At 29.8% G+C, this 25,582-nt stretch overlaps 5 protein-coding genes across 10 annotated transcripts; 2 read left to right on the forward strand and 3 right to left on the reverse strand.

The window, feature by feature from the left end:
• Nucleotides 1-315: 315 nt before the first annotated feature.
• Nucleotides 316-4,700, reverse strand: LOC138945241 (recQ-mediated genome instability protein 1). 2 transcript variants are annotated; one of them, XM_070316615.1, is made up of 10 exons: nt 4,280-4,699; nt 3,967-4,110; nt 3,675-3,878; nt 3,409-3,566; nt 2,576-2,857; nt 2,181-2,417; nt 1,954-2,104; nt 1,232-1,447; nt 713-808; nt 316-652 (listed from the first exon to the last, which is right to left on the reverse strand). In XM_070316615.1, the coding sequence occupies exons 1-10, from the start codon at nt 4,397-4,399 to the stop codon at nt 554-556; spliced, it is 1,707 nt and encodes a 568-aa protein (XP_070172716.1). In that variant the 5' UTR covers nt 4,400-4,699; the 3' UTR covers nt 316-553. The 2 variants fall into 2 exon arrangements, with proteins under 2 accessions (XP_070172716.1, XP_070172717.1); XM_070316616.1 differs by lacking the exons at nt 316-652; nt 713-808 and having other exon boundaries at nt 1,289-1,447; nt 1,932-2,104; nt 4,280-4,700.
• A 1,048-nt stretch (nt 4,701-5,748) lies between these two features.
• Chmp1 (charged multivesicular body protein 1) lies at nt 5,749-7,633 on the reverse strand. The gene is made up of 3 exons (XM_070316625.1): nt 7,254-7,633; nt 6,478-6,943; nt 5,749-6,307 (listed from the first exon to the last, which is right to left on the reverse strand). The coding sequence occupies exons 1-3, from the start codon at nt 7,273-7,275 to the stop codon at nt 6,193-6,195; spliced, it is 603 nt and encodes a 200-aa protein (XP_070172726.1). The 5' UTR covers nt 7,276-7,633; the 3' UTR covers nt 5,749-6,192.
• A 205-nt stretch (nt 7,634-7,838) lies between these two features.
• LOC138945247 (bolA-like protein DDB_G0274169) lies at nt 7,839-9,527 on the forward strand. The gene is made up of 4 exons (XM_070316627.1): nt 7,839-7,947; nt 8,536-8,747; nt 9,040-9,108; nt 9,228-9,527. Exons 1-4 carry the CDS (start codon nt 7,905-7,907, stop codon nt 9,306-9,308), a joined length of 405 nt encoding a protein of 134 aa, XP_070172728.1. The 5' UTR covers nt 7,839-7,904; the 3' UTR covers nt 9,309-9,527.
• Ash2 (set1/Ash2 histone methyltransferase complex subunit ASH2) lies at nt 9,494-15,563 on the reverse strand. 2 transcript variants are annotated; one of them, XM_070316613.1, is made up of 11 exons: nt 15,301-15,563; nt 14,616-14,765; nt 14,362-14,540; nt 14,098-14,270; nt 13,784-13,958; nt 12,669-12,877; nt 12,016-12,193; nt 11,427-11,571; nt 11,161-11,296; nt 10,716-10,967; nt 9,681-10,124 (listed from the first exon to the last, which is right to left on the reverse strand). In XM_070316613.1, exons 1-11 carry the CDS (start codon nt 15,321-15,323, stop codon nt 10,020-10,022), a joined length of 1,725 nt encoding a protein of 574 aa, XP_070172714.1. In that variant the 5' UTR covers nt 15,324-15,563; the 3' UTR covers nt 9,681-10,019. The 2 variants fall into 2 exon arrangements, with proteins under 2 accessions (XP_070172715.1, XP_070172714.1); XM_070316614.1 differs by lacking the exons at nt 14,616-14,765; nt 15,301-15,563 and having other exon boundaries at nt 9,494-10,124; nt 14,366-14,450.
• A 2,700-nt stretch (nt 15,564-18,263) lies between these two features.
• On the forward strand, nt 18,264-25,090 carry LOC138931763 (frizzled-9-like). 4 transcript variants are annotated; one of them, XM_070292848.1, is made up of 8 exons: nt 20,514-20,756; nt 20,837-21,007; nt 21,527-21,849; nt 22,482-22,701; nt 23,054-23,235; nt 23,327-23,611; nt 23,702-23,906; nt 24,209-25,090. In XM_070292848.1, exons 3-8 carry the CDS (start codon nt 21,706-21,708, stop codon nt 24,769-24,771), a joined length of 1,599 nt encoding a protein of 532 aa, XP_070148949.1. In that variant the 5' UTR covers nt 20,514-20,756; nt 20,837-21,007; nt 21,527-21,705; the 3' UTR covers nt 24,772-25,090. The 4 variants fall into 4 exon arrangements, 3 of the variants coding, with proteins under 3 accessions (XP_070148948.1, XP_070148949.1, XP_070148950.1); XR_011446671.1 differs by lacking the exons at nt 20,514-20,756; nt 20,837-21,007; nt 21,527-21,849 and adding an exon at nt 18,264-18,678 and having other exon boundaries at nt 24,209-24,837; nt 24,996-25,090; XM_070292849.1 differs by lacking the exon at nt 20,837-21,007.
• Nucleotides 25,091-25,582: the final 492 nt, after the last annotated feature.

The following is a 25,582-nucleotide window of genomic DNA, read 5'->3' on the forward strand; positions in this document are numbered from 1 at the left end:
AATGAATTTTACGAAATTCGAAATTGAACTATATAATCTTTTTGTGTTTTGTTGTGATAAATTTAATAATTTCACTTCACATGATTTGGCAATGGGTAAACACATCTGAGATCAATGATTTTCTTGCTGATATATCGTTTTCTGCTAGAACAATTTTATCAAATCTTGAAGTTAAATAAAGCAATAATAGAGAGAACATAATTTCAATACATTTTCGAGTTGAAAGTTAAATTTATGTTTAGAAAACGTTTGAATTTGTAATGGGAGAAAGGGTTCATATATGCTTTGCCAATTGGTTTTGTTTATTAAGAATGGCGTTTATTATAAATTGTAAAAAAAGATTCTATATCTTTAAATTTTTTAAATATGTACAATACTTTTGTTACAGTAACTTAAAAATATAGTTTTTGTACTATTCTATACTTACACAAAATAGCGAATCTGTTTGAAGTTTGCAATGTTATAAGTTTGCCTATCAGACTTCTCTGGCAATTCATACATTCACTTAATTATTCTGACATCTTCATAAGGTTTTCCATTTGTCACAAAGTAACTACATAATATTAACAATTTTGGGAACTTTATCCTGAGCCAATTCCAGTTCTAATAATGCATTCAGATTTTCAATTTGATGTTGCGCCTTGCGCAAATTCTGTAAAAAATGGACTTTAAAGAAATGCCATTCTCAATATTGTCTAAAAATTCAACTTACCAGTCTTAATTCATTATTTACTTGAGAATCTAATTTAGCAAGCTTCTTCTTTTGCGAAAATTCCTGCACAGAGAATCCGATATATTTCTCCAGGATCTAAAAAAAGGATAAGATGTAATTCGCGTTTATGAAGATATCACTGGCTCTCTAATATTTAATCCTCCTTTGTAACCATATTAAATTATGCCACAAGAAATCATATAAATTTTCCTTATGCTATATATTGACAAATTTATTTTTTTGCACGTTATTTAAGTATTATTACATTTGATAGTTTATATTAATAAAATATACCGGAGATTCTTTTTTCAAGATATGTGGATTAGTAAGTAATTAAAAATCTTAATTGTTATAATATTAATTTTCATTGACGAGTAAATACATATTGAATTATATGTAATTTTTTAAACAGCGAAACAAAAGACTTTTGTGTGTGCCTTTTTAATTTTGATATCATAATTCAACATGATTGTAGCAAGAAATTGGAAGTCTTTGAAGGAATCATTTTATATCACTTACTTCAGAATCGAAGCAGACTTCTATACTAGAAGTGTGATCCGCAATTAGTGCTGTTACTGCCCAGTGTTTACCCTGTTTTTTTAACGCCGAATGATTCTTCACTTTAGCTCTTACTATTTTTCGTACTCTTCCTATGATAGGCTCGGATAATATGTCACTTAGTACGTTGATTGTTTCTGTGTTCATAGTTTGCTGGGCTGTGCTGGGAACGCTCGCCTTTGACAAAAATATGGAATTAAACAAATAAGAAAATGGCAGTTTTAATATAAAAAGATTATGTATACAGAATGTTAAAAGAATATTATTTAGATTACATAGTACTCATTAAGAAGAAGAAATTACATACTGTTCTTCAACGATATATAAGATTTACATCAGTAAATCCGAAACATGTAATTTCTTAAAGAATTTGCAATTCCGTGATAGAGACATCTGAAGTATGTGTGAAAAAGAGATGGAAAACACATAGAATCTTTCATAAATGTCAGAATGAAAATATAAGACAATCCCTCATTTTTACATCAGTGATAAATACAAACAGATAAATCATTTGCTTTATTAAAACCGCTTTTAACTCTCATTTTAACCTATATTTATTTTATAATTTTTATTTATCTTAATGAATACTATCTATTTTACAGTCTAGAAACTTTCTTTAATATCCTGTACACGCACAATGCACATAAAAGATAATATATACATATATTTTCGCAAATATATACCACAGATTTTTCGTTTTGTTTTATCAAGTCTGCAATAGAGATATTCGTTTTAATTTTCTTTGATGTATCATGATTTGTCAATTTTGATTTAGGCATTAATGGCGAGGAATATGCTTTGGTTTCATTTTTTGAGAGATTTTCATCTTGTTGACTGAAATAATTTGAAATAAATAAATGTGAAAATAAATTAGAAATGATATAAATGAAAAGATATAAAGATAGAGAACCTTCGTGATTTTTCTGTGCAAACCATAATCTCGCAATCATCGAAATCGAAATCATTGTTGAGAAATTCTGAAGCATATTTATTTTTAAAGGAACTTGTAGAAGGCGGCTGCTTGTTACGAGAATCATGTGCTGAGATTGATGTTTCTTCGACTATCATTATATCATCCTTCTCATTAAATTTTTCAATTTCCACTCGCGACGCAGGATGTACAGGTCTCATGGGGGAATCATTGGGCCTAAAATGACCGCTCGATATAATAAAACCGGAGAACACTAACACATGCAATAAAATAATAATAATAAATATTCTTATATAATTAAAACGATGGCGATTACTTGAATAAAATTCCAATTAAAAAGTTAATATCTAAATTTTTTAAATTTTAGTACTAACCAATTCTCTAAGGGATCAAAATCTATGTCTTCTAAAAAGTCTTCCGTAGTTTCATTCATTTCTTTGGTTTGGTTTTGATTACTTCCAATACAATTTTGAATAGTTTCAACTTCCTGATTTCGCCGTTCAATCGCTGTTACTGCTTCCAAATCGACTATCTCCTCAAAGTCATCATCAAATAATAAAGTGTCATGGCTATTAAAATTGTCATTTTGAACATTCTGATTCATAGTTCTAGGTAGCCCATTGTCATTATACGGATCAGGATTTTCTGGTTCTCCACTGAAAAATACAATAGATTTAAAATCAAGAAACTGGAATTAGAAAATTAAAAATAATTTAGAAAGCTGATACTCGCATGTAATTTTTTAATTGGTTAATTAAGTAATGATTTGCTGCAAATTGAGTATAAAGGAATAGATCCACTGTTTAATTTCATGTGTGCGTAAACGTTTGTTTTGTTCATAATCGGCTGTTTGATAGATGTAAATCAATTGATCGACTAAAATAATTTGATTAAAAATTGTATGCGAGTGTTTGCTCTGAACACATTACTAATTAGCTGCATGTGTCCTATATTTTCAGCAAAAATGGATCTTACAATTGATCAAATTTATATATCTATTTATTAATTCATAAATTAAAATAGTTTCCAATATATTTCACTAATCCATATTGTCGAACACAAATGATCGCATTCAAAAGACTTATTTATTTCAATGTATTTTGCAAGAAAAAAATATATCATATGATATCTCACTTTTAGTTATAATTAATATGACTGCAGTGAGGACACAACAGGTTAAATCCAAAAATAGTCAACAGAGTCTTACAGAGCTCTAGCCAAGACATTCTCCAACGCATTAAACTGCAATAGAGATTCCACTTCCCCACCAATTTCCTTATATTTTCCATCTGCCAAGAGAATAACTCCGCGTCTACAATCGACTGGACCAGTTATCATCACTTTGTATCCAGGAAGCAACATATTCTGCAAAAACATTTGTATACAATTATTATTACTTTTTAATTTAGGTGAAAAATTATTTATTCCAAATTTCTGCTGTAAAAAACATAATGTAGTAATGTAAATTCTTACAGTCATTTGTTTAAGCGGTTTGTACTCTATTGCAGTAATATCCTGTACTCCATCAGTGAGACACAATTGTATCATTCTTCTAGGTTTCGGTTCCCATTCAGCTTGTCTCTCTTCTTCTGCTACTATCAAGTTCTCACTATTGATTTTACGAATTTCACAAAGTTGCTTATACTTAGAATTCGCTATATCATACATCTTGTTCACCTATGTTTAGATCAAATGATCTTTATGTATAAATTTGGATCCCTGCACATATACCATATATACCAAACAAAATGTTCCTCAAATTCACCTGAAGTATGTAGGTACCGGCCAATACAGTATGCACCTGTTGTATCAAGTTCCTCGGCAAACAACCATTTTCATTGTTGATTTCCCGCAAATCACTTAGTTGCCATTGGCCTTCAACAAATTCCAAAATATGTCTGTCTGTCATCTATAATGATAATTGTTAATATTATTATTTAGAGTTCTAGTAATCTAATACACTAAAAAATTTTGTCCATTATTAAATGTTTAAAAAACTCTTCAACTTTTTTACGATACAAGATTTTGTATACATCCAACTTTCAGTTAAAAATATTTAATAACAAAAAAAAACATACTTCACGAAGAGTTTTGTCTCTGACAAAGTATTTGATGCAATCTCGGAGCCATGCATCGTTCATCATATAAAACTTTGCATTCAGCTGGTTTTTTATCCGTTTCAGCAAGTTTTCGTTCATTTTTGCGTTTTCTCTTTTTTCCTCGATCAAAAATTTGAATATTATTTATTAGTACTGATCACAGTGTTGTAAACAGTTGTTGGACGGGTTCCTTTTTTCGCGCATACGTGATGTAGATGACGTAACGATGACGTTTTTTACACGACAGTAACGTCACGTATGGTACGTTCGGAAGTATCGGTGTACGAGCATCATTCTATCTTTGTTCAACTTTTAGTAGATAACAAAGATAGAACGATGCTCGTTTGCAAACGGGTGATATTTTCGAACGCAGTCCTATGTGTAAAAGGTATCTCAGTTTTGGCGGGATCTCGTTCTAATTATAAAATGCTATACAAAGCTGTTTGTTGGGACGCTTAGGTAATTTAGCAATATATTTTGTTGAGGGGCTTACATTTTAGCTTTTTTTTTTGTTTTATATCATTCATATTTTATGTATTCTTAAAATACACAATATAAAAATTATAAAGATATTTTGAAAATATAGATCTTGAAGAAAAGAATTTATTTCATTACATAATAATTCTATTCAATAACAAACTTTATTGTACAAGGCTACTATTTGTATCTTTTTTGAATGTTTAATGGAAAAGAAAAACGTAACAAGTTATTTATATTTTAATATATTTTGGCAGTACTGATATTATATAACTACAATGGCTTTTCGATATTGGAAGTTTTTAATCTTATTCTCATATTTAATAATATTTTTTTATTAACATCTTCAATATTTCGGTGAACTAAAAAGAAAAACTTCTATTGTTTGCCTTATATGTTCATTGCATTTTTATAAGTTATTTATTTTTACAAGTGTACATTTCTACATGTACTGATTTTTTAGCTGTATTACAAATAATTATCATTTTTCTCTTTAAAAAATCATAATATTTTGATAAAAAAAGGAAAAATAAAATAATATTCTGCTCTCTGTGTTAATGATAGAAATTATAGATATTTGCATATACATATTATTTAAACAATAAGATACTGACTTAATGATAACACTTTTAGTATTGAAAAAGATAAAAGATAAAATAGTAAATTATTTTATACTTAATTATACTTTCCATTTTTTGTTAGTCTGATTGCATTAACTATTTAATTTTTTGATTCAAAAGATTATCTAAATCATTATTTTGGAATGATATTTTCAGGCTAGTAAATATATTTGTATCTTGAAATTATATTAATATACAACACATCAATCTTTATAGCAAAAGCATTTTCTATGAAATTACATTTCATAATTAAACTATGTTGTAACAAAAGATTTAATGAAATTATTGCAAAATTTTAATTAAGATTTAACAAATTCTTTCTAATCTTGTTTCAAAAAAGACAGATAATCAGTTAATTAATCATTCACTTTATTAATTTTGAATAGGTTAATTTTTATAAAAATAATTGTGAAATTTCAAGAATCGCAAAATTAAAAAAATATAAATAAAGCAAGAGATCAATTATCTAAAAATATAATACTCCACAAATCTTTTAAGATAAAAGCCAATGTAATCTTTGTAATGATCTCATTTTATCATATTAAAGCTTGATATTGCTTGCCACATGTAAACTACAAAGATATTATAAATTGTTTAGAACTCTCTCTTTTAACTTTCTTATTTGTTTAGACTTATTATCCCAATATTGTAATGTAAAAAATATACATGTTACCACATATGTAACATCATAATACACATTATTGTAATATATATATTGGGAACATATTATATAACTTATAAAACATTTTCATCATATATATTAATCATGTATATATACAGTAAAATATTTTGCTATTACTCTCTGAGTCGCGCCAATCTCTGTGTTAGCTCATCTTGTTCTTGGCTCACCGCCGTCGAAGTACCAATACTACCCAGTTGACCAGAGGGCAATTCCATGTTCAGTTCCAGGCTATAAATGAAGTCGATTAAAGTTTTCTGAGCAATTTAGAAATTTTTTATTTGAGACCAACAGTAGTATTTTCTTGTAACATGTACGTTAAAAAAATGTGAATTGAAATTCTTCATTTTAATCATAAAATAAATTTGAATGGACAAATAAAAATATATAAATATTCTTACCCAGCTTCATCCGCAACTTGTTGCATTAAAGCATCCACATCATTCTGAGGTACATTGGTAGTTGTAGTTTGCGACATAGCATTTTCCATATATGAACTTTGTACATCCAGATCCTCAAATTGACTCTCAAACTTATCCATGAGTCCAGAGATTTTTTCCAAGTTCATTGATTTCATTGCCGCATCCATGGCTTTAACAACACCAGCCATAGACTGAGTAACTTTGCGAGTCGTCAGTGCAGTCTGTACTCTACTAGCCACCGCATCCACCCTAGCACTCATCCTGAGATAATTTAAGGCCTGGTTTTTCTGTCGAATTGCGTTCTCCGCATGGATACGAGCACCTTCCATATTACCTTTCTGTATTGCTTTCTTGACTTTTGTTTTCTCTATTTTCTCCTCTTTCTCGCATTTTTTCGAGTTTCTCTCTAACTCCTTTACAGCAAACTTCAAATTGAATAAATTTTCTATGTTTTATTATCAAGAAAAATAGTACTTGTATTAAGAGAATTTGAAACCTTTTGTTTAATAATTAGAAGAAAAATTATATTTTTCGATTTTTATAAATTTTTATAAAAATATATTCGAGAAAAATAAAATTTAGATTTTTGACAATTCCTATGATTTGTCATGATGTGTCATGATATGTGAATATCCTCTGAAGATGTACTGACAAGTTTTGCTCCAATCACTTTATAAAAGAAACCGAGAATCTTAGTATAAATAAAAAATATTTATTAAATACCTTATAATATAAATAAAATATTTAAAGGATACTTTCCATTTGAGAAACGGACATAGCTGACTGTTCGGCCCCCGTTGTGAAGTAGTAAAGACCTAACCTCAAAAATAATATCGGCCCTAAATGCGTTCCTCTTTGTCAACGAGTTAAATAAAGTGACAAGTTACACCCAGTGTAAATCGTCACAAATAAGCTATATTGTATTTATAATAATATCTTTTTGTCACCCGAATTTTATGGAAAGAATAAAAGTTGTCTCTCTTTCTCTCATTCAATTCGCATGACAGTTACGTGCGATCAAGATGATATTACGATATTATTCATTCCTACAAATATTTTACAAAATTAGATATATTAAACCAGTATTGCGAACAATTACGAACTGGAGACTGGAGAGCTGGAGACAAAAATGTTATGAATCTGTGTTTGGATCATAGACATATAACATACATAGACGGAGCATTAAAAATTTGGGGTCAGAATTAGAAAAAGACATATATATTCTTGGATGGATTTCTATCTCTTTTTCCACATCAATCATCTGAACTAAAAACATTTCTCATCAGATGAAGCCAATTTTTTTGACTATGATATTATAATAATATCAATCAAGAATCAACGAATGTTCTGAGAAAGAGATAAAGAAGGAGTGTCATATTGAAAATAGTAAAAATAATTATGAATAAATGTATAAAACAAAGTTTTTGAGAAAATTGATATTTAGAAAATGTAAGTATTAGTTCATTTAAAAGCGTTTTTCATAACTTTTGTAAATAAAGTTAAATAATCATAATATATAGACTAAACTAATTAAAGTCCAAAGCCTTATACAATAATGGTTGCATTTGGTTTATTATTATTTCGTTATTGTTATAAATATCTTAATTACAAATTTATTATTCTTTATGCATACAATAGAATGATTAATTAGAAGTATATAAAGTGATTATATAAAAAGCATATACATTTTATATGGAAGATTCAAAGAAATATATTTATCAAGAAAGATTGTTTTTTTAACGCTTAGTTTACTTATATATCTTATTAATTAAATTGTATACTGCAAAGTTACACAATGCTAAGCGATAAGCTTAACTCGTATTTTATATTTTAAATCATTTTCATTCTTCTATGTACATTAATAACATATAAGTTTCTTGACAATGATTGCTATAGTATATAACTACGTGTATATACAATTTATAATACATGTGTTTTCTTAGAAAATCTGTATAATATAAAAAAAAAACGGTTTATCTAATGCATATTATACTTGTACAAATATGAATGTGAATTAAATAGAAACCACCAACATAGATTATAGCACATTTCATCAGGAAAATATGAACAAAGCAATACCGAATAAACCAATAGAAAATTCAATTAAGAAAAAACTGGAAACTACCTTGAGACCCCTGTATTGCAATGTTATTAATGAATCTTACATGCATAATGTTCCCAAGGATTCCGAGACACACTTCAAAGTAATAATAGTATCAGAAAAATTTAACAAGCAGCCATTGATCGAGGTAATTATTAAAGATTCTTGTGTTTGTTATAACATTTTGTTACATTTAATTTTAAATCCATCAAATTTGGAAAATTGGTTTAGTTTTATTTTTATTTTGATCAAGCATATAAAATATAACATAGAATTTATATGAAAATGAATGAAAAAAAAATAATAACATTTGTGAAGCAAATAAAGTAATAATAGAAAACACGTTAGTTTTCATCTATAAGTTTAATTAATTGCAAGATTAAGGAATATATATTACTCCAAATAATAGAAAAGGTCTGAAACTTGAATTATTAATTTAGAGACACCGAGTAATAAATGAATTATTGCAAGTGGAACTGCAAGAAAGTGTACATGCTTTATCAATAGTTGTAAGTGATATCAATTAATTATTAATCCTCTTAATAGTGTGAAAAATAAATTATGTTCCATTTTTTCATGTTCAACAAGGTCAGGCAAAGTTTTTATATTAATGTGATGTATGTTTAAGGCGAAAACACCAGAGCAATGGGAAGCAAGCAATAAAACAGTGACTGCGAGTCCTGCTTGCAGAGGTGGTTTTGGAAAATAACGTTATGTAATAATTTAACAATTAATTAAGGATAATAATTTAAGCTATAAAAATAAATTATGCAGTATATGTAATATAAGCAATAAACACATTTTACTGCAATTTTTACATAAATAATATTTACATAAATAAATTTTTTTTTTTTAATTATTAAATGAGATCTCACATACACACATATATTCTGTATATAAAATATCTTCTGTACATTAAATAAAATCAAATATTGAACTAAAATTAAAAATGTTTTTTAAATTTATAAAATTAAAATATAGAATAAAAAATTTTAAAAACAGTTCAGTACATGAAATTCCATATTTTTAACTTCATTTTCTTCAAAAATATTATTTATATCTTTTTAAAGATAATACTGCTACAATCACTTCTTTAATTGTAGGATCAACAATATGATAAATTATGTGGCATAAATTTCATATTCATGGAAGGAATTACATATCATTGATGATATTTAGTCTTTTCTTTATCTTTTTCTTCGAACTTATTTCATATACTAAAAATTGAAAATTTTTAATAAGTATGTAGGAATTGTGTATGTGCGTGTGTGTGTGTGTGTGTAAGTACAACTAAAAAAAATTAAAGATTTATTTTTTCTGTCTAAATCACGTATTGTTGCATCAAGTCCTACATATACATCAGGCATACTAGATATAATATAATACAAAAAAATGACAAAAATAAAAAAATACATTAATGTCACAATGCAAATGTATCCAGCCTTAGTTTGCCTTCGTTTTCAGTTAGATAAAGCATGTCTGCCATTGACTGCTCTGCTATCGCCTCCTCTGCCTTCTCGTGCATCTATGATAATGACATAGTATTGTAAATATCAGTATAAGAATTAACATTATCCTCAAATAATATTATCCAGAATCATTGAAAACTTCTACGTTTTTATGAAATTTGATATTAGATGGGATCAGAGAGTAATTATGAGATTATTTAGAATAAGGTAAACATAAAAGTTATTAATAATGTAGATATAAAATTTATTTCCACGAGATTTATCATTTTCATAAAATAATTGTCCAGTAAAAAATTAATTTCTAAAATTTCTTAAAATGTTTTCAAATTTTCACTAGATATTATATATGTATTTAAAAAAAGATTGACCGTCTTAAAACTGAGATTTTTACAATTGTAAATAACGTCATTAACATGTAACATAATGTAATTAACTTTTTTTGTTTAGTATGTCCAAATTACGGTTTATAATCTAAAAAAGAAAAAAAAGTAAAAGACAATTATATAAATATTACGAAAAATATTAAGATTATGTATACCATACAGTTTTTATTTTATCAGGAAAGGGTTTGCAACCGCGAGTTGAATGATTTTTTCACTTATATCATCAATCATAAAATTGGATATAAAAGGTGTGAATATACTTACGCCTCTGAATGTAATGTTGGTTGGAGGACATTTGAAATTCGGACCGAAATTCACGGATACCGTTGCGCTTTTATAGATTGAAATTCCAGGATAATAGGCGCCTTTGTTGAGATTCACAAAAGCATCACCTTGATTGACTCCGTTTTTGTAGTATATGATCTTGCTACTTTCCAAAGGCCGTAGAGCCTTCAAAGCTTCCTGCACTTGGTCTTTCTCCTCGTAATACAAGTGACTCTTGAATTTCACTAAGGGCTAATTAAAAATCAGAAAATATAAAAAGGAAACAATTTGTAGGTATTTCTATAAAAAAATTATTTGCAGAAAATTTCAATAAAGAGAGAGAGAAAGAGAGAGAGAGAGAATATCATAACAGTTTAATATTTTGGAAATATTCGAGCAATTTCAATCTACTTTAATTTTTTTTCTATTGACATGATATGCTCACTCTGTCTTTATAAGTATTTGGAATGTGCGATGCATCATGTGTGTTTGGAAGAACTATGAGGAAACCCAATGTGTCACCCTCGCTGTAACCGTTGCTATAATGTTTGCCGCGGCTTTCGTGAAATCGCGTGCCCTTCCTATCAAATATTGTATCATGAAAAATTATTGAAATTTTAAAAAGATGGAATTATGATTAAAAAAGAAAAGCATATCTTTTAATAAAATTTTTTAAATATGCTATATAGTAATCATAAGTATGTATAATACCTTGATCTCCATGAGTAACCGAACTTATCATAACCAAGTGGAGCTTGCAAATTCGCATATTCTTGTCCCCATCCAAGTCTTGTCGCGGATCCTTCCGGCATTTCCTCGATCGTGGCTTCCCAATACCAAGTGCCTCTGCTTACGCCTATAAGAGATTGGTAAATATAATTAAAATATTTGCACAGGCAAATCAAAAGCAAACATCCTTCAAATATTTGAAATGCAGAGACACAAATAGAATGAGACCAAAATGCAAAAAATGGCATAATGAAGAATAGAAAGTTTATAAATTTTATTATTAGCAAAAAATAAGCATTTATCGCAAAAAAAGCATTAGCAAAAAAAACTACTGTGAGAATGATGCTATATCTGAACAATATAAATGCAGAAAATCCAAGTATTTCAATCTCCTTCTCTCTTTGAGATGTATAAATTTATATTTAAAAAAATATATAATTAATTATTTTCAAGAAAGACTATCATAAAAAATGTTATAAAATTGTTCCCTTGCAAGATTGTATATAAGATTGTATTAGATATACTCGACACGACGCTATCGTGTATTTTGATAAATTGATAGCATTCTCACTGTGTGTAGCTCTTATCATGCAATATCCTTTTTCCCCAGTGACCGCTAATCTATCTTCAGCGATTTTGAGTTGTGGCGCGCGATCATGTAACGCAAGCAACACAGTACTCGGGCTGAGAGCGCGGTATAGCCATCCGGGTATAGGTTTACCGGCCCAGTCGCTACTCTCGTCAAATTCCTGAATATAAATTAAGATATTTGGAAAATTTAGTATTACTTGCAGACATTATTATTATAATCTAAGAATTTTAATTCTTTAATTGTAACAGTACATAAAAACTGCTTATATAGAGCTTTCAATTTTTGCTAGACATACGTACACATACATATGTATATATGCATACATATTACAGCTAAAGAAGTTAAAGCTTTTGATTCTTTATTACATCCATATTTCTAACATAAGAAAAAGCAGAAAGTAAATATGTATCAAAACAAAGTAAAAATATATCAAAGATATATTAAAATATTTCCTACAATTTTTCTTTATCAGTTTTCAGAAACTTTGTCTGATGAAAAATATTAATTTCTATTTTTTCTATTACTTCTTTAATTGTATCATAATAATTTCCTCTTTGCACACATGACTTACATAAAAATTATTAGAAGAACTATTTGTATCTCAGTCAGTAGAAAAGTAAAGTACATCTTACCTGTCGGAAAGGTGCGTGAGGATCTGGTTCTGCCAAGATATATCTGTAGCCATCCTTATTAAAGGGGTGTTCGAGTGGATAACCATGAGCAGGCAGTTTCGGAGTAGTCATGTCGGATCCTCTGCCCTTTTTTCCAGAACCTGCACCCGCGGCCTCGCCAGGGAACTTCCGCTTAGCATTACGACCGCGCAATCCTCCACTAAGTGGCACTAAACGTTCCATTTTAATAAAATATCACTTCACTTTCGATATCAACATATAATATCGTCCTTAATTCTCTCTTCTCAACTTTAATCACGTTTCTTCTTCTCAATACATTCAAATTCAATAAAACAAACAAGTAAGTAATTAATCGATAATTGATTTTTTTTTCTAAATGGACTGATTAATTGCTACAATGCTGAATTCCTTATATATATGTAGATAATAATATGTAAATGATATGAATAATGATATCAAATACAACATTGCAGCTATATAATTAAGTCTCTTAGGGCAAAGTTCATTAGAGATCTATTCAATTTCTCCGTCATGATTTAAACTTGAGTAGTTTTCTGATAGCGAAACGACAATAGCGCGCGCACGATTGCATCTGTGATAAGATAAGGAACAACAGATCTATATATATCTGATCAAAACATGCTTTGAGGAATACTATCTGAGGAAAGATTTGAAAAAAATGAGAATTTAAATAAAAATTTAACAAATTATATATTTGATTTTTTTGAAAAATCTAGGATAGGTTTTGATATATCTTGAGTGAATATTTTATTTATATGCATTATCTGCATTCGTTTGTCCATAGATTTGAGATATGTGTGTGTAAAAATAAGAAAAAGAGAATATGAAAATATAATATAAATATAAAAATAACTACATAAAAAAAGAACATAGAAGAAATAGAATCTATATAAATATTCATAAATTAAAACATGAGACAATTCTAAAACTTTCTATATATATTCTTGAATTTGGGAAGAGATATCCCATCTGTTTTTAGCAAAAATTTTAATAAGTGCTAACTCTTTCCAAAAATTATTAAGTTTAAATTAAAACTTTGTTACAGTTAAATTAATATAAAATGAATAATAAGGAAGAAAGTACTAGATACACACCGACATGTTGTAGGCCCATTTCTGTCGCTCGCAAATGACCATTCTTAATCATAGCTTCATAATTCGGTTTAATTGATGTGAGTTCAGGGCTTGCCAGACCAAAGAGCTGACCTTCGGACGTACTCTCGTCCATCGTAAATAACGTTCCGACGTCTTTAAGCAATGCTCTGTGGATCTAGAAAATCGAATGTTTATCAAAATAAGATAGTTATTATAGAATCAAAAAAAAGATTATATAAATTTATATTATATTTATATTATTCATAAGTTCTAATCTAATACAATTGTAGCATAAAAAAAGGCTTATTAAATACCGTAGCATGCCAAGATTGGGTGACTCTGCGAGGCATTGTAGTCATGCTCTCCCAATGACAATCAATAAATGGTATGATATCTTTGTCCTTATGAAAGAGAGTCCTCTGCTCATTCTCCTTTTGACATATCTGCAGCAAGTTTGCGATTGCTGTTATGCACATCTGTGGAAATGCTGGAAGAAATGGAAGCAGTGATTAATTAATTAAGCAATTAATGAAATATCTTTATATACATTAATGCTGTGGTTAATTTTCAACACTCACGTGCCTGGTTTTTCTTGAAGCTTTCTAAGCCAGTCGGTGAACAGTTTTTGCACATAAATATATAATTCATCATAAAAGGCACAAGTTTGCCCAATTGATATCCAATGCAGGATTCATGAAACCAACGAGAACAACTAGCACAAAGTAGCTCTACAATATTTAAATTTCTTTCCTTGTTGCTGCAAAATGTTCCACAGTAAATCACCATGTTACAAAAAAAAAACATAACATTGATAAGATTTACACGCAATTACCAGTAACAATTTCCACTTTCATTATTATTGCTTTGTCCACTGAGTCTTTCTGCTGGTTCATCCTGCTTAGATTTGTGTTTGCTCTTATCATCGAACTTTTGTTTTATCTTTTCTTCAGCAGCTTCTATTGGCTCAAGCTTATCACTTGGACTAAATTATATATCCTTGATTATTATTTTATTGTGTGTGTAATTAAAATAATAATTTATAATAACATTAATTTTCTACAAAATTATTTATATATAATTATTTTACTCATAATTACTTTATTCCTTTAGTTTTAAAAGACATACATTTATTTAAAATCCTTCACATTTTTTTAAATCCCCTCATCTGAATTTTAAGATCTAATTTTTATTATTTACATTTCACTTTTCAGTTTTTTTTTTAATATTGATTTTCTATCAGTTATTGATATTTTTGAATTCTTAGATTTTTAGTTTGTCGAATTGGCAATATTTAAAATAGACTATTTTATTTTTACATACAATCTTTTCTTTTCGAATTCTTGAATTAAAAAAATTTTATTTCTCGGATTTTTATGTTTTTGAATTGTCAACAATTAAGTCAAAATAATGAAAACGTAACCTCAACTTATGTTCGGTACATTACGTATAATAACAGATATATGATTATATTGTAGAATATATATAACACTTGATAAACATCCATGAGTATTCCTCACCTGCCATTCTTTTCTTCTGCCATTGTTTTACAGATATTCTCTCTTTTTTTTATCTTTGTTGGATTGGAGCACCTCGTCTACTACTATACATGCACTTGCATGCAGTATCACAGTTGACTATAGATTTGTTCTTTTTAGCTAAACTAGAATGGAATAAAATGAGATAGAAATATATTTAGAAGTTCAAAAAAAAAAAAAAAGGAAAAACAAGAAGTGCAAAAAGTTCATCTGAAAAAACAAATCTTGTAACGATGCAATACGATGAACGATGTAATTGTAAATCGTAATGTACTCCCGGGAGTAATGTAATTTCAGCCGGATTTTTCGCGCATGCGCGGCGGACTCGGTATCGATCATAAACTTCATGAACACTGACGAGAAACTCGCACTGAAAATTGATTTGACCAATCAGGACAAAGAAATTTTAGTTCCTTTTGTCCTGATTGGTTAAATTTCAATCTTCAATGGTTGGCATGACTGGAAAAAGATCGCTGTACACTAGCGTCCTCTCAGTAATATATTGTAACTAGAATCAGCTAGAATAAGAAGTAACGGAAATTAGAGATGGTAAAATAATTAATAATTAATAATTAATAATTGACAAAAGGAAAATACACTTATTCGGAAAGAAAAATTCTCATTTCAAAATACACAAGTACAAAATATTGAAATAATTATAAATATTATATGTACATATATATATACCGAATCGATGTTCCATTTTAATGGGAATTTATCCGCGATACTTTTCAAATATCAAAAGTTATTAATTTAGTTTATTTTTATATTAATGTAGTTTCAATTTGGTTCAATTTGACCTTTTAATTAATATCGTTTCAACTTTCTCTAGAAATATATATTTTTATTCTTTAAATATATAGCTTATATTTTTAATTAATACAAATTTATTCACGATTAATGCACGGTAGAATTTATATTTTAAATAACACATACACACACATATATATACATCTGGAACTATATATGTTGTAGCAAATTTGGTATGCAATCATGTGGCGTAAAAGGGCCGAGCAGCGCGCAGGTTTCACACTTTTGAGATACATAAATGACAGACCCTTCATTACATGAACGAGAGACGTGAGAGAGAATGTGGCCCCTTAGGCTACCCCTGAAGATACACCAAGTAAATTATACTTTATATACTTACATCGTGCCAAGCAAAAAATCGCCTCATAATTTCCGTCCTAGCTTCTATCAAGATTAAAATTTGTGGATCAAAAATTTCTTGATTCTTTTTAACGATATAAATTTTAGAATAAAAAAAAGTTTTTAAATACAAAAATTATTATATTAAATATACTATGGACGAATGAGTAAGAATCACGTAATATCAATAATTTAGAAATGTTTGTCATGACAGAAGAATATTTATCGTTAAAAAATTGTTCTTTTAGAAAAATAATAAAGATAAAAAAAGGTGCCAAAAACACGTAGATTTGACAATCAATTAATATATATGTATCTTGGACTAAAATTTAATATTAAATTTTAATTTTATTGTATTTTTAAATATTGTTTATATGTAAAGATTAATCGTCGCGTCGCGGCATGAGAAATCTCAAGGGTAAAAAGGATTCGGTTTTTTCTGTCGATCTCCCTCAGTCTCGCTCGTCATCGATTCGTTACACGTGGCCAATCCCAATGATTCACGACGCTCAACTCAAATATGATACTATAAAATCGGAATATAAGAACGTGTAGAAATATATATGAATAAATAAAATTATTTATCTTTTCACTGTAGCACTTTTACATAAAAAAATTAAAGTGTATATTTTTAAATTGATGGTCCTTGCAATATCTTTCTCATTTTCTTTCATTATTCTATTTTTAATCCTATCTTATTTTGCGTCTATAATTTTTATATTGTGTTTCTAATCTAGCCAGGAACGAAAGAATGTTCGAGAGCTACTGCAAGATCTTTAAAAAGTTGAGCGTCGCTACAGATATTATTATGTGGATGGTGCGGGAACCACAAGGATAAGACAAACGGACCCGCCAAGCAAATCAAATCTTCCCTTCACGGCTTAAAATGATCATCTGAAAAGAGCCACCTCATCGTATCTTTAATTTTCTTCTTTTCTTATTTCTTTTTCTTGCATCGTGCTTTCGGATGTCGTTATTTTCGCTGGTATTATCAATAAATTTCGTTTCTATTTCGCTTATATTTTATGAAATATCTGTGTCTTATTTACTGGTTTTTCCAGAGTTTCCTAATAGAAATTCAGGTGAGAATGGAAATATCTTATATTGTTACATCCGTAGTTCTATGAAACGAGATAACTAATCAAACACTCTAAACATATGAGATGCAAGGGAAAAATATGTACGCGCTGCGTTTACATTGTATTGTATATTGGATAACTGAAAGAGGTATATAAAGTTTGAAAATATTTTCAGTAATTCAACTAAAATATCTCGGAAACTGAATAGTTTTTTTTTTACTTAATTTTTCTGCTACAGTATATATATATATTTATAGTCACAAATTTCAGAAATACTCTGTATAATATATAATACATATTATTATATTTTCTTCTCTTTTTCTCTCTCTCTCTCTCTCTCTCTCTCTCTCTCTCTCTGTTATGCTTTTTGATTCAAAAAGTATTATTTAATAAAAGATTTTAAATGTAATTTTATGCAAAAAATATATTTAAATTTTATATATATATAATAAAAGCAAACGCTTAAGAAGTTTTTATTCGCATTTCTAAAGCGGCAAAAATTTATCATCGAGGTAATCTAGCATCCGGCGGTTTCTTTGTTCCTAATTATGCTTGCGGGATCGGTCCTATAATCCTCGGCAGTTGGGCCTCGAGATAATAGGACCCGCAGTGACGGCAAAAACTGGAAGAAGCAGGAGAACGCAGCCGAACGTGCGCGGAATCGCCCGAATACATGCATCCACATTACTGCTGGGCCACCAGTTCGCCAGTACCAGTATCCAGTATTCAGTACCCAGTATCCGTCAGTCAGTCGACTGCCGACTGCCGACCATCGATGTGGGTGAGTGTATTTGGTGATGTATTGTGTTACGCGGGAATGTGAATCTTTATTATCACATGAGTGTTGATCGTACGGAATACCGCGGACAAATTTTATATTATGTGTATGTGTATCATTATTGTTAATAAAATGTGAATGTCATCGACATTAAAAATGATATTGCCCATTGTGATGTTTATCCTATCGGCGGTATTGGGTCTGATCCATGGATGGGGCATCAATCACGGACATGCTGGAACCGGCCCAAAATGTGAAAAACTCAGCGTATCCTTTTGTCGAGGACTGCGTTATAATTTGACGGCAATGCCGAATTTTATGGGTCATGAGGATCAACGACAGGCTGAACGAGGGGTATGTTATAATTTTGATTCTTAAAATATTAAGTTATTTATTTTCTCTTCGTTAATGTATTAAAAGGATTAGAAAATATTTTTGTTTTTTCATCTTTGCTTTCATATGCCATAAACACAATTAATAGACGCGGATATAGATAACTTATCGAAATAGAAAATTACTTACCCTGAAAGGATCGATTTTTTTGCGAATTTATATTAAATAAAAATAAAAATTACTTCTTTTTTAATAACAATTATGCAGGAAATCCCCCCCCCCCTCTCTCTATCTCTGCTATTTTTTCTTTCTTTTTTTCTCTTTTTTCCCCTTGCCTTTTTTTCTTTTTTTCCCCCTCTTTTTTCTCTATTTTTCTTATTTTCTGCCTCTTCTTTCTCTCTCTCTTTCTTATGATTAACGATAGAAAAAAGATGATAGAAAAAAAAATTAAAAATGTAATAAGATCTGAAAAATTTACTCTCGCAAATAGAGTAGTTGTCAGAATAATCAAATATTTTTTTTTTTTCAAAGATAAACTTTAATTTTATTATTTCTTAATTAATTTATAGTCTATTTATTGTGAGTCAAAAATAATAGTAATTATTGAAAAATATAATTTGATTTAAAAAAAATACATTAATCAGAAGCATCTTCCTTTAAGCATTGTTAGAGAAATAATTATTATCCGTAAGCATCGATAATTCTATAAATCCGATCGTGTTTAGAAAGAGAATTCGACGGAGTATCTCGCACCACGACTTTCCTACTTGAGTGTTGCCGCGCAAATGATAACAGGATCGGAGCTCGGAGCATGTAAACATTAGCATGCTACATATCACAAAAAACAGCGACGAATTAATAATAACAAGATTCTCAACCTTTTCGGATTTTTCATTGTCACGGTGAAATAATTGCGCGGAGAAAAAGTCATTCGCTCCAGGCCTAACACATGTTATGTATACATGTACACGTACACATACACACACACACACACACACACACACACACACACACACACACATATATATATATATATATATATATATATATACATTTATACATGAAGGAAAGAAAGGTATTTATAGCTGAGGAGAAGGGGTTTACTCTCGCTCGCTCGCAGTTTTATTATCGTAATAACGTTAAGGCGGCTTCCTTTGAAGCCGCCCGAAGCAAGATAGCTCTGACGAGCAAACTGCGTATTTTTATAACAGCTACGTTCCTTGTGTGCATGTATGCGTGGCGCGCATTGGAAGCGAGTGCGTGCGGATATGAGAACATTGGCGGATGCGGATTTGATACGTGCTTTTTGTGTGACGAGCTCTTTCGAGAAGCCGGAGATAATGATGATAAATCGAGGAGGGAATGTGAAAAATTCTTAATTTTAAATTAGAAAATTTTTTAGTATAAATATTATATAATATACATTTATGTAAATAAAAAAAAAATTAAAAGATTATACCAAATACAAATAATATATCTCTAATATAAACTTTAAGATATCTCTAAAAATAAATTCTAATGATAATTATTAAAACTTTGAAAATCAATTTTAGATAGAGAGACTTTAATAAAATTTTGATTCTAATTTTCTTTTTTTTAAGAATTTAATAATTCAAATCAAATAATCTTTTTACTTAAGAATGTATCTCTTTAACTCTGTGTATATGTGCGTTTATAAGAATTTTTTAAAGCTGATTTCTATACAATTAAATTATTTAATCTCTGAAGTTTCATGAGTCTATTTTCTCAGTCACACAATTTAAAATTAAAAATTTTTTTTTCTTTTTTAAAATATCGCAACACTTAAGAATCAAAAAATTTCAAGAGTTTATTATTTTCGGAAATAAATTCTTTGAAAGCAATGATATAATTTATTATTTTCATTTTAAAATGATCACGAAAAATTCTATTTTTATTTTCAAGGACGCATCCAATTACATATGCGCGCAAAAAGTATCCCTTGGCTCGACATCATGTCTTGGGGATTTATACGTTGATACTCATAAATATTAAGTCTCACAAAAAGTCTCGCTAACTCGATCAAGGCGGAACGAGCGCACGGTATAAAGACAAAAGCGGGGAAAAAAGAACGGATGAAAGTGAGTTACAATAAGAAATAAGTCGGTTTCGTCCGTCTGTTCTCTCTCGTTTGTTCTTCTATCTGCGAATTGTCCGTCAGGCCGCGTTGAAAATTCTTTGAAGGGACCATATAAGGGATATATACCTTGTTTCCTACTCCGTCTTTTTCTGGTCATTCCCGAAAAAGAAGAATGAGAAATAATAAACGAACCGGTCTACGCACATCTCACACAATCAGCATCGCTCTTTCGTTTTTGCAGACACGAGATATGTAAGGCAAAAAATCTAAAATTATAACAAAATGATTACACAAATACGTATTAAATATTATAATTTTGATAAGTTTATTCACAGTTTATTCGTGAATCAGGAAAAAATACAGAGAAATTATTTTTACATTTTTGTAACATTAAAATATCTATGTGATTATCTCATCATACAATTATTTCATAATTTAGATTGAAATCGACAAATGTAAAACAAATCAGTTTCAAAATAAACTTGTAAATATCAATTGAGATATCTGAGATTTTCGCTTGAATTTTTCTGTATGTTTTATCTTGTTATTACTAATAAAAAAAATATATATTATATTATATATATATAGATTTGTGTAAAGGAAAGTATTAATTATTTTTTTTTTACTTTTACTTTTTTAATGCTACTATAAAGATTAAAATAGTTTATATATGTATATACATCAACCAATTTTTTCACCATATACATTTTTTGTATATTAAACATCTTTCGTATGCGAAAAGAAGTGAAAACGATTGAGCGTTATTTCCAGATAGGGCTTTTCTCTGAAAACTGTTCTTGGCGTGTCCAATCCTTGATTGGTGAGAAGAGAAGCATGAGATACACGGCTGAAATGAGAGACTTCGGCGTTACGGGTTACCACGTAATTTCATGAGGCTATAATTTGGGGCGCATCGTGGAAGAGGAGAACATCGGGCTTGTGTGCTCGTAATGGGCAAATCTAGCGGGGGGAAGGAGGTAGAAAGCGGCTTTGGTGGGCCGCAGCGAGACGTGCGAGGATTCATTAGGATCGAGGCGGGAAGAATGGGCGGGATAATTACCCCCGATGCCCATCGCTCGTTATATTTCATAGAAGCAAGTCTCCTCTCCGCTTCGTTAGATGCGTTATCTTCTCTTTCCCTCCATCCCTCTCACTGTCGTAGGCTTTGTCCCGTGTTTATAAGATGGAAGGAAGAGATGCCTAAAAAAAATCTTTTTAAAAAACACGCGTCAAATATAGAAAATAAATAGAAATTTAAAACATAAAAAATGGTTAAGCATGACTGTTATTAAATAATTTTTTAAAATTAGATTTTTTTTTTTTTAATCAGATAGATGTAATTAGCCAAGTCATAACAAAAATGCTATTAGATTTTTATTACTGTATTAGTTTCTGAGATATTTTAGTTGAAAGTATCATTGACAGTAAAATTTTGGATAGAGAGAAAAGCAATAGATAATGATATGAATTTATTGTTAATTACAGTCGCGCGGGCTTGTCACGTGACATGTGACATGTGACACATACCGCGTCTCCTCCTCTCTCTTGATTTATTTTAAACATAAAACGTTTCATAAAGTCAAGATATATTACAATTCTCATAATTCATATTTTTTTTAATCAAATTCATACCTGACTAAAAACTGCAATTGATAAAGGGAATCTGAATTAAGATGAATCGATCAAGTGGTTAACTTAGTTCTAATAATATATCATATATTCACAGCTGACTGCCTTTATGCCATTGGTCCATTACAACTGTTCGAGACATCTTAGACTTTTCTTATGTGCCGTCTTCGCCCCGGTTTGTTCAGAGCATGTGGCCATGCAGATACCAGCGTGCAAGTCCCTCTGTCTTTCCGTAAGAAGGGATTGCGAGCCGGCTTTAACCAGTCTCACATTGCCGTGGCCACACATGTTAGATTGCGATCGTTTCCTCGATCGTGGCAAGTATTCGTTTAATTTAATATTATTCAAATTAATCTGTCAATTTTTTAAATAATAAATTTAAAAAAGAGATTAAAAATTTTATCTTTAAAACTTTTTATACACACATAATGCTTTGAATCTTTGTATTCTATACTTAACATTGTTTTTTAGCTATTCATTTATTATACATAGGATGTTTAAAAAAACTATTTTATAAGAAAAAAAAAGAAAAAAGGTTTTTAACACTTTATATATTTAATTATGTTTTAAATAATATATTTTCGTTAAATAGGATATAGATTTAATTATTTGGTTATATAATTTTGATAATATTTTCCTCTCTCTAAAACTAATATCCTTATATTATAGGAAACACATTGTGCGTGCAGCCACCAGACGAAACATTAGATGACATTAAATCACCAGCATTGCCAACTATTCAACAACAATGGCCAGCGATGCATGAACAACCACTGCAGACCTCCACGCAAATACAACAGCAGCAACATCAATGTCCACCTCATTTTGTGCAGATACCCGATATAGAAACGGTAAGTGCATGACTAGATGAAAAGATGAATAGATAAGAGTGAAGATGATGAAAAAATATTTTCTTTTTGTAATTTTTCGTGACTATTTCAGACTTTTTGTGCACCACGTTGCGGCACCGATGCATATTATCGCGTAGAAGATAAGAGATTCGCTGAGCGTTGGATGACCGGTTGGGCGTGGTTATGTTTTTTATCGACGCTCTTTACATTGTTAACTTTTTGGGTCGAACCATCCAGATTTCGTTATCCCGAAAGACCGATAGTTTTCTTGGCACTCTGCTATAATCTTCTTTCTGTAGCTTATATCATTCGGGGTGCGGTTGGCGCTGAGAACATCAGCTGTGTCAATCAGGTTGATGGACCAAGTTATGTTCCAGTAAGTAAATAGATTTCTCTTTTCAGTAAATAAATATGCAATACAATGTTTATTGCTATTATATTTTTTTTCATGTTTATTTATGAATAGATCCGCGATGCCTTGAAGAGTATTCCCTGTACTATTTGGTGGATAGTCAGGTACTATCTAGGATTAGCTAGTAACACATGGTGGGCAGTCCTATGCGGTTGCTGGCTTCTGAGTGCCAAGAATGAGTGGAGCAGCGAAGCTCTTCACAATATTGCATCTTATCTTCATGCAGCTGCGTGGATTGTTCCAATATTCCTCACAGGAGGTAAATATTTTTGCATAGTCTGAGATTTCTTTTTTTTATGCAATGTATCTATGTACCTATTTTGATTTTGTGTTATTCTTTCTGGACTATAAGTTTTCTCAACATCTTGATAATCTGTAAATTTTGAAAAAATTAATATTTCTAATATTCTTTAAAACTTATTGGATTATTTATTCGTATTTCTACCAACGCACGAGAATTTATATTTGTATATATGTTATTATTATTAAATATTTAGAAATGATATCTTTGGATATATTGTATTTTTGCTGCAAATATTTGATTACATATCTTTCTTATAGGAAGCTTGCTGTCGCGCAACGTAGTTGCGGATGAATTAACTGGATTGTGCCAGGTTTCTGATGAGTCGGCATTGTGGTTGGAAGTGCTACCGCATGCTATGTTGCTGTTGTTGGGCTGTGTATTTAGTAGTATCGCTGGAAGCGCCTTGATCCGCGTGCGAAAGGCCGTGCGTTGTGCCGGACGCAGCGCAACGAAACTGGAACGTCTAATGACACGGCTAGGTATCTTTGCATTGTTATATGCATTACCAGCACTGGGCGGTCTCGTCTGCGTGTTGCACGAGGCCTCGGTGAAGCCACGATGGCGGCAACTTGCATTGCTTGCCGCGCTAGATTGCCGCACGGCTCAGAACTGCACTCCAGGTCCGATCTATCGGGCCGCCGGTCTCGAAATTACTCTTTTAAGACTTTTCTTGTCTCTCGTAATCGGTGTCACTTCGGGCATGTGGGTATGGTCTAGTAAGACTTGCCGCACCTGGAGCAAACTGCTCACCGCTCCCAGTAAGCCTATTAGGATGCAGAAATCTTTTCAAAGCTTTAAGCAGGACGGCATTGTTACTTAAGAATTTTCAAGTTGGATGTCTAAAACCTATCCTAATCTAATTTGGACAAAATCTAGAGAACGTTTTGTAAGGAATCTGAAATTTTAAAAAATTTAGAGAATGTCTCGTAAGGAGTCTGAAATTTTAAATTTTGCAGATATGTTCTAAAGTTTTTTAGAAATATTTCCTGAATATTAGTTTATAAAAAAGATAGTTTACAAGAGAAATTTTATATATAATTATAGGGAACGTAAGAATGATTATGCTTTTGTATATATATGCTGTATATATTGTAAAAAATGATGTATATTCGAGAAGCTCGTAGCATGTGAAAAAATTTCTATGGATGTTTGTTTAATGAAAAAACAGTTTATTTTAAAGATCTTAAAAATAATCATGTTTTGTGTGTTTTTAATGTAAGTATATTTATCTAAGAGTTTAATGTAAGTATATTTATCTAGAAGTTCAAATATCTTTAAAAATTCATCTAATAATTAATCGTATTTTACATTTAACATATTTAATAATATATATATTTTCTTACAGAATGTTTAAAAAAACATTTAATTTTATAAGCGCTTCAAAATAATTATCATTCCGAAATTAATATAATAGCAAAGATTATATTTTTTGATCGATACAATAACACACTTTAATAAATAAGCCTCATTTTGTTTTTATATTTAAATATTATTTTTATATTATTATTTTTATTTTATAGTCGTGACTGTCCTTCCTTCCCTCCCTTTATTCCCCTTATTTTCTAATAAATATAATTTATTTATACTATTTATGTCTATTTATGTCTTGCCATTATTTGTTTTCAATTTTT

The sequence above is a fragment of the Polyergus mexicanus genome, unplaced genomic scaffold (assembly GCF_030449975.1).
Source record: "Polyergus mexicanus isolate NDT 795.1 unplaced genomic scaffold, iyPolMexi1.0 SCAF_3, whole genome shotgun sequence".
In the NCBI taxonomy this organism is placed as follows: domain Eukaryota; kingdom Metazoa; phylum Arthropoda; class Insecta; order Hymenoptera; family Formicidae; genus Polyergus; species Polyergus mexicanus.

Excerpts from the sequence above, each read along its gene's own strand:
- Chmp1 (XM_070316625.1), bottom strand. The coding sequence starts at position 7,275 with ATGTCCGTTTCTCAAATGGAAA. Across the intron at positions 6,944-7,253 it reads GTCCGTTTCTCAAATGGAAA|AAAATTTATTCAATTTGAAG; the intron begins GTATCCTTTAAA and ends AATAAAACATAG. Across the intron at positions 6,308-6,477 it reads CAAGTTGCGGATGAAGCTGG|CCTGGAACTGAACATGGAAT; the intron begins GTAAGAATATTT and ends CTTCATTTATAG.
- LOC138931763 (XM_070292847.1), top strand. The coding sequence starts at position 18,463 with ATGTCATCGACATTAAAAATGATATTGCCCATTGTGATGTTTATCCTA. Across the intron at positions 18,679-22,481 it reads AACGACAGGCTGAACGAGGG|CTGACTGCCTTTATGCCATT; the intron begins GTATGTTATAAT and ends ATATATTCACAG. Across the intron at positions 22,702-23,053 it reads CGATCGTTTCCTCGATCGTG|GAAACACATTGTGCGTGCAG; the intron begins GCAAGTATTCGT and ends CTTATATTATAG.
- LOC138945247 (XM_070316627.1), top strand. The coding sequence starts at position 7,905 with ATGTATAAAACAAAGTTTTTGAGAAAATTGATATTTAGAAAAT. Across the intron at positions 7,948-8,535 it reads AAAATTGATATTTAGAAAAT|ATTATAGCACATTTCATCAG; the intron begins GTAAGTATTAGT and ends CCACCAACATAG. Across the intron at positions 8,748-9,039 it reads ACAAGCAGCCATTGATCGAG|AGACACCGAGTAATAAATGA; the intron begins GTAATTATTAAA and ends TTATTAATTTAG.
- LOC138945241 (XM_070316615.1), bottom strand. The coding sequence starts at position 4,399 with ATGAACGAAAACTTGCTGAAACGGATAAAAAACCAGCTGAATGCAAAG. Across the intron at positions 2,858-3,408 it reads AATGTCTTGGCTAGAGCTCT|TGGAGAACCAGAAAATCCTG; the intron begins GTAAGACTCTGT and ends TGTATTTTTCAG. Across the intron at positions 809-1,231 it reads AAGTCTGCTTCGATTCTGAA|ATCCTGGAGAAATATATCGG; the intron begins GTAAGTGATATA and ends TCCTTTTTTTAG.
- Ash2 (XM_070316613.1), bottom strand. The coding sequence starts at position 15,323 with ATGGCAGAAGAAAAGAATGGCAG. Across the intron at positions 14,541-14,615 it reads GAAAGTGGAAATTGTTACTG|CAACAAGGAAAGAAATTTAA; the intron begins GTAATTGCGTGT and ends AACATTTTGCAG. Across the intron at positions 10,125-10,715 it reads CCAACATTACATTCAGAGGC|ATGCACGAGAAGGCAGAGGA; the intron begins GTAAGTATATTC and ends TCATTATCATAG.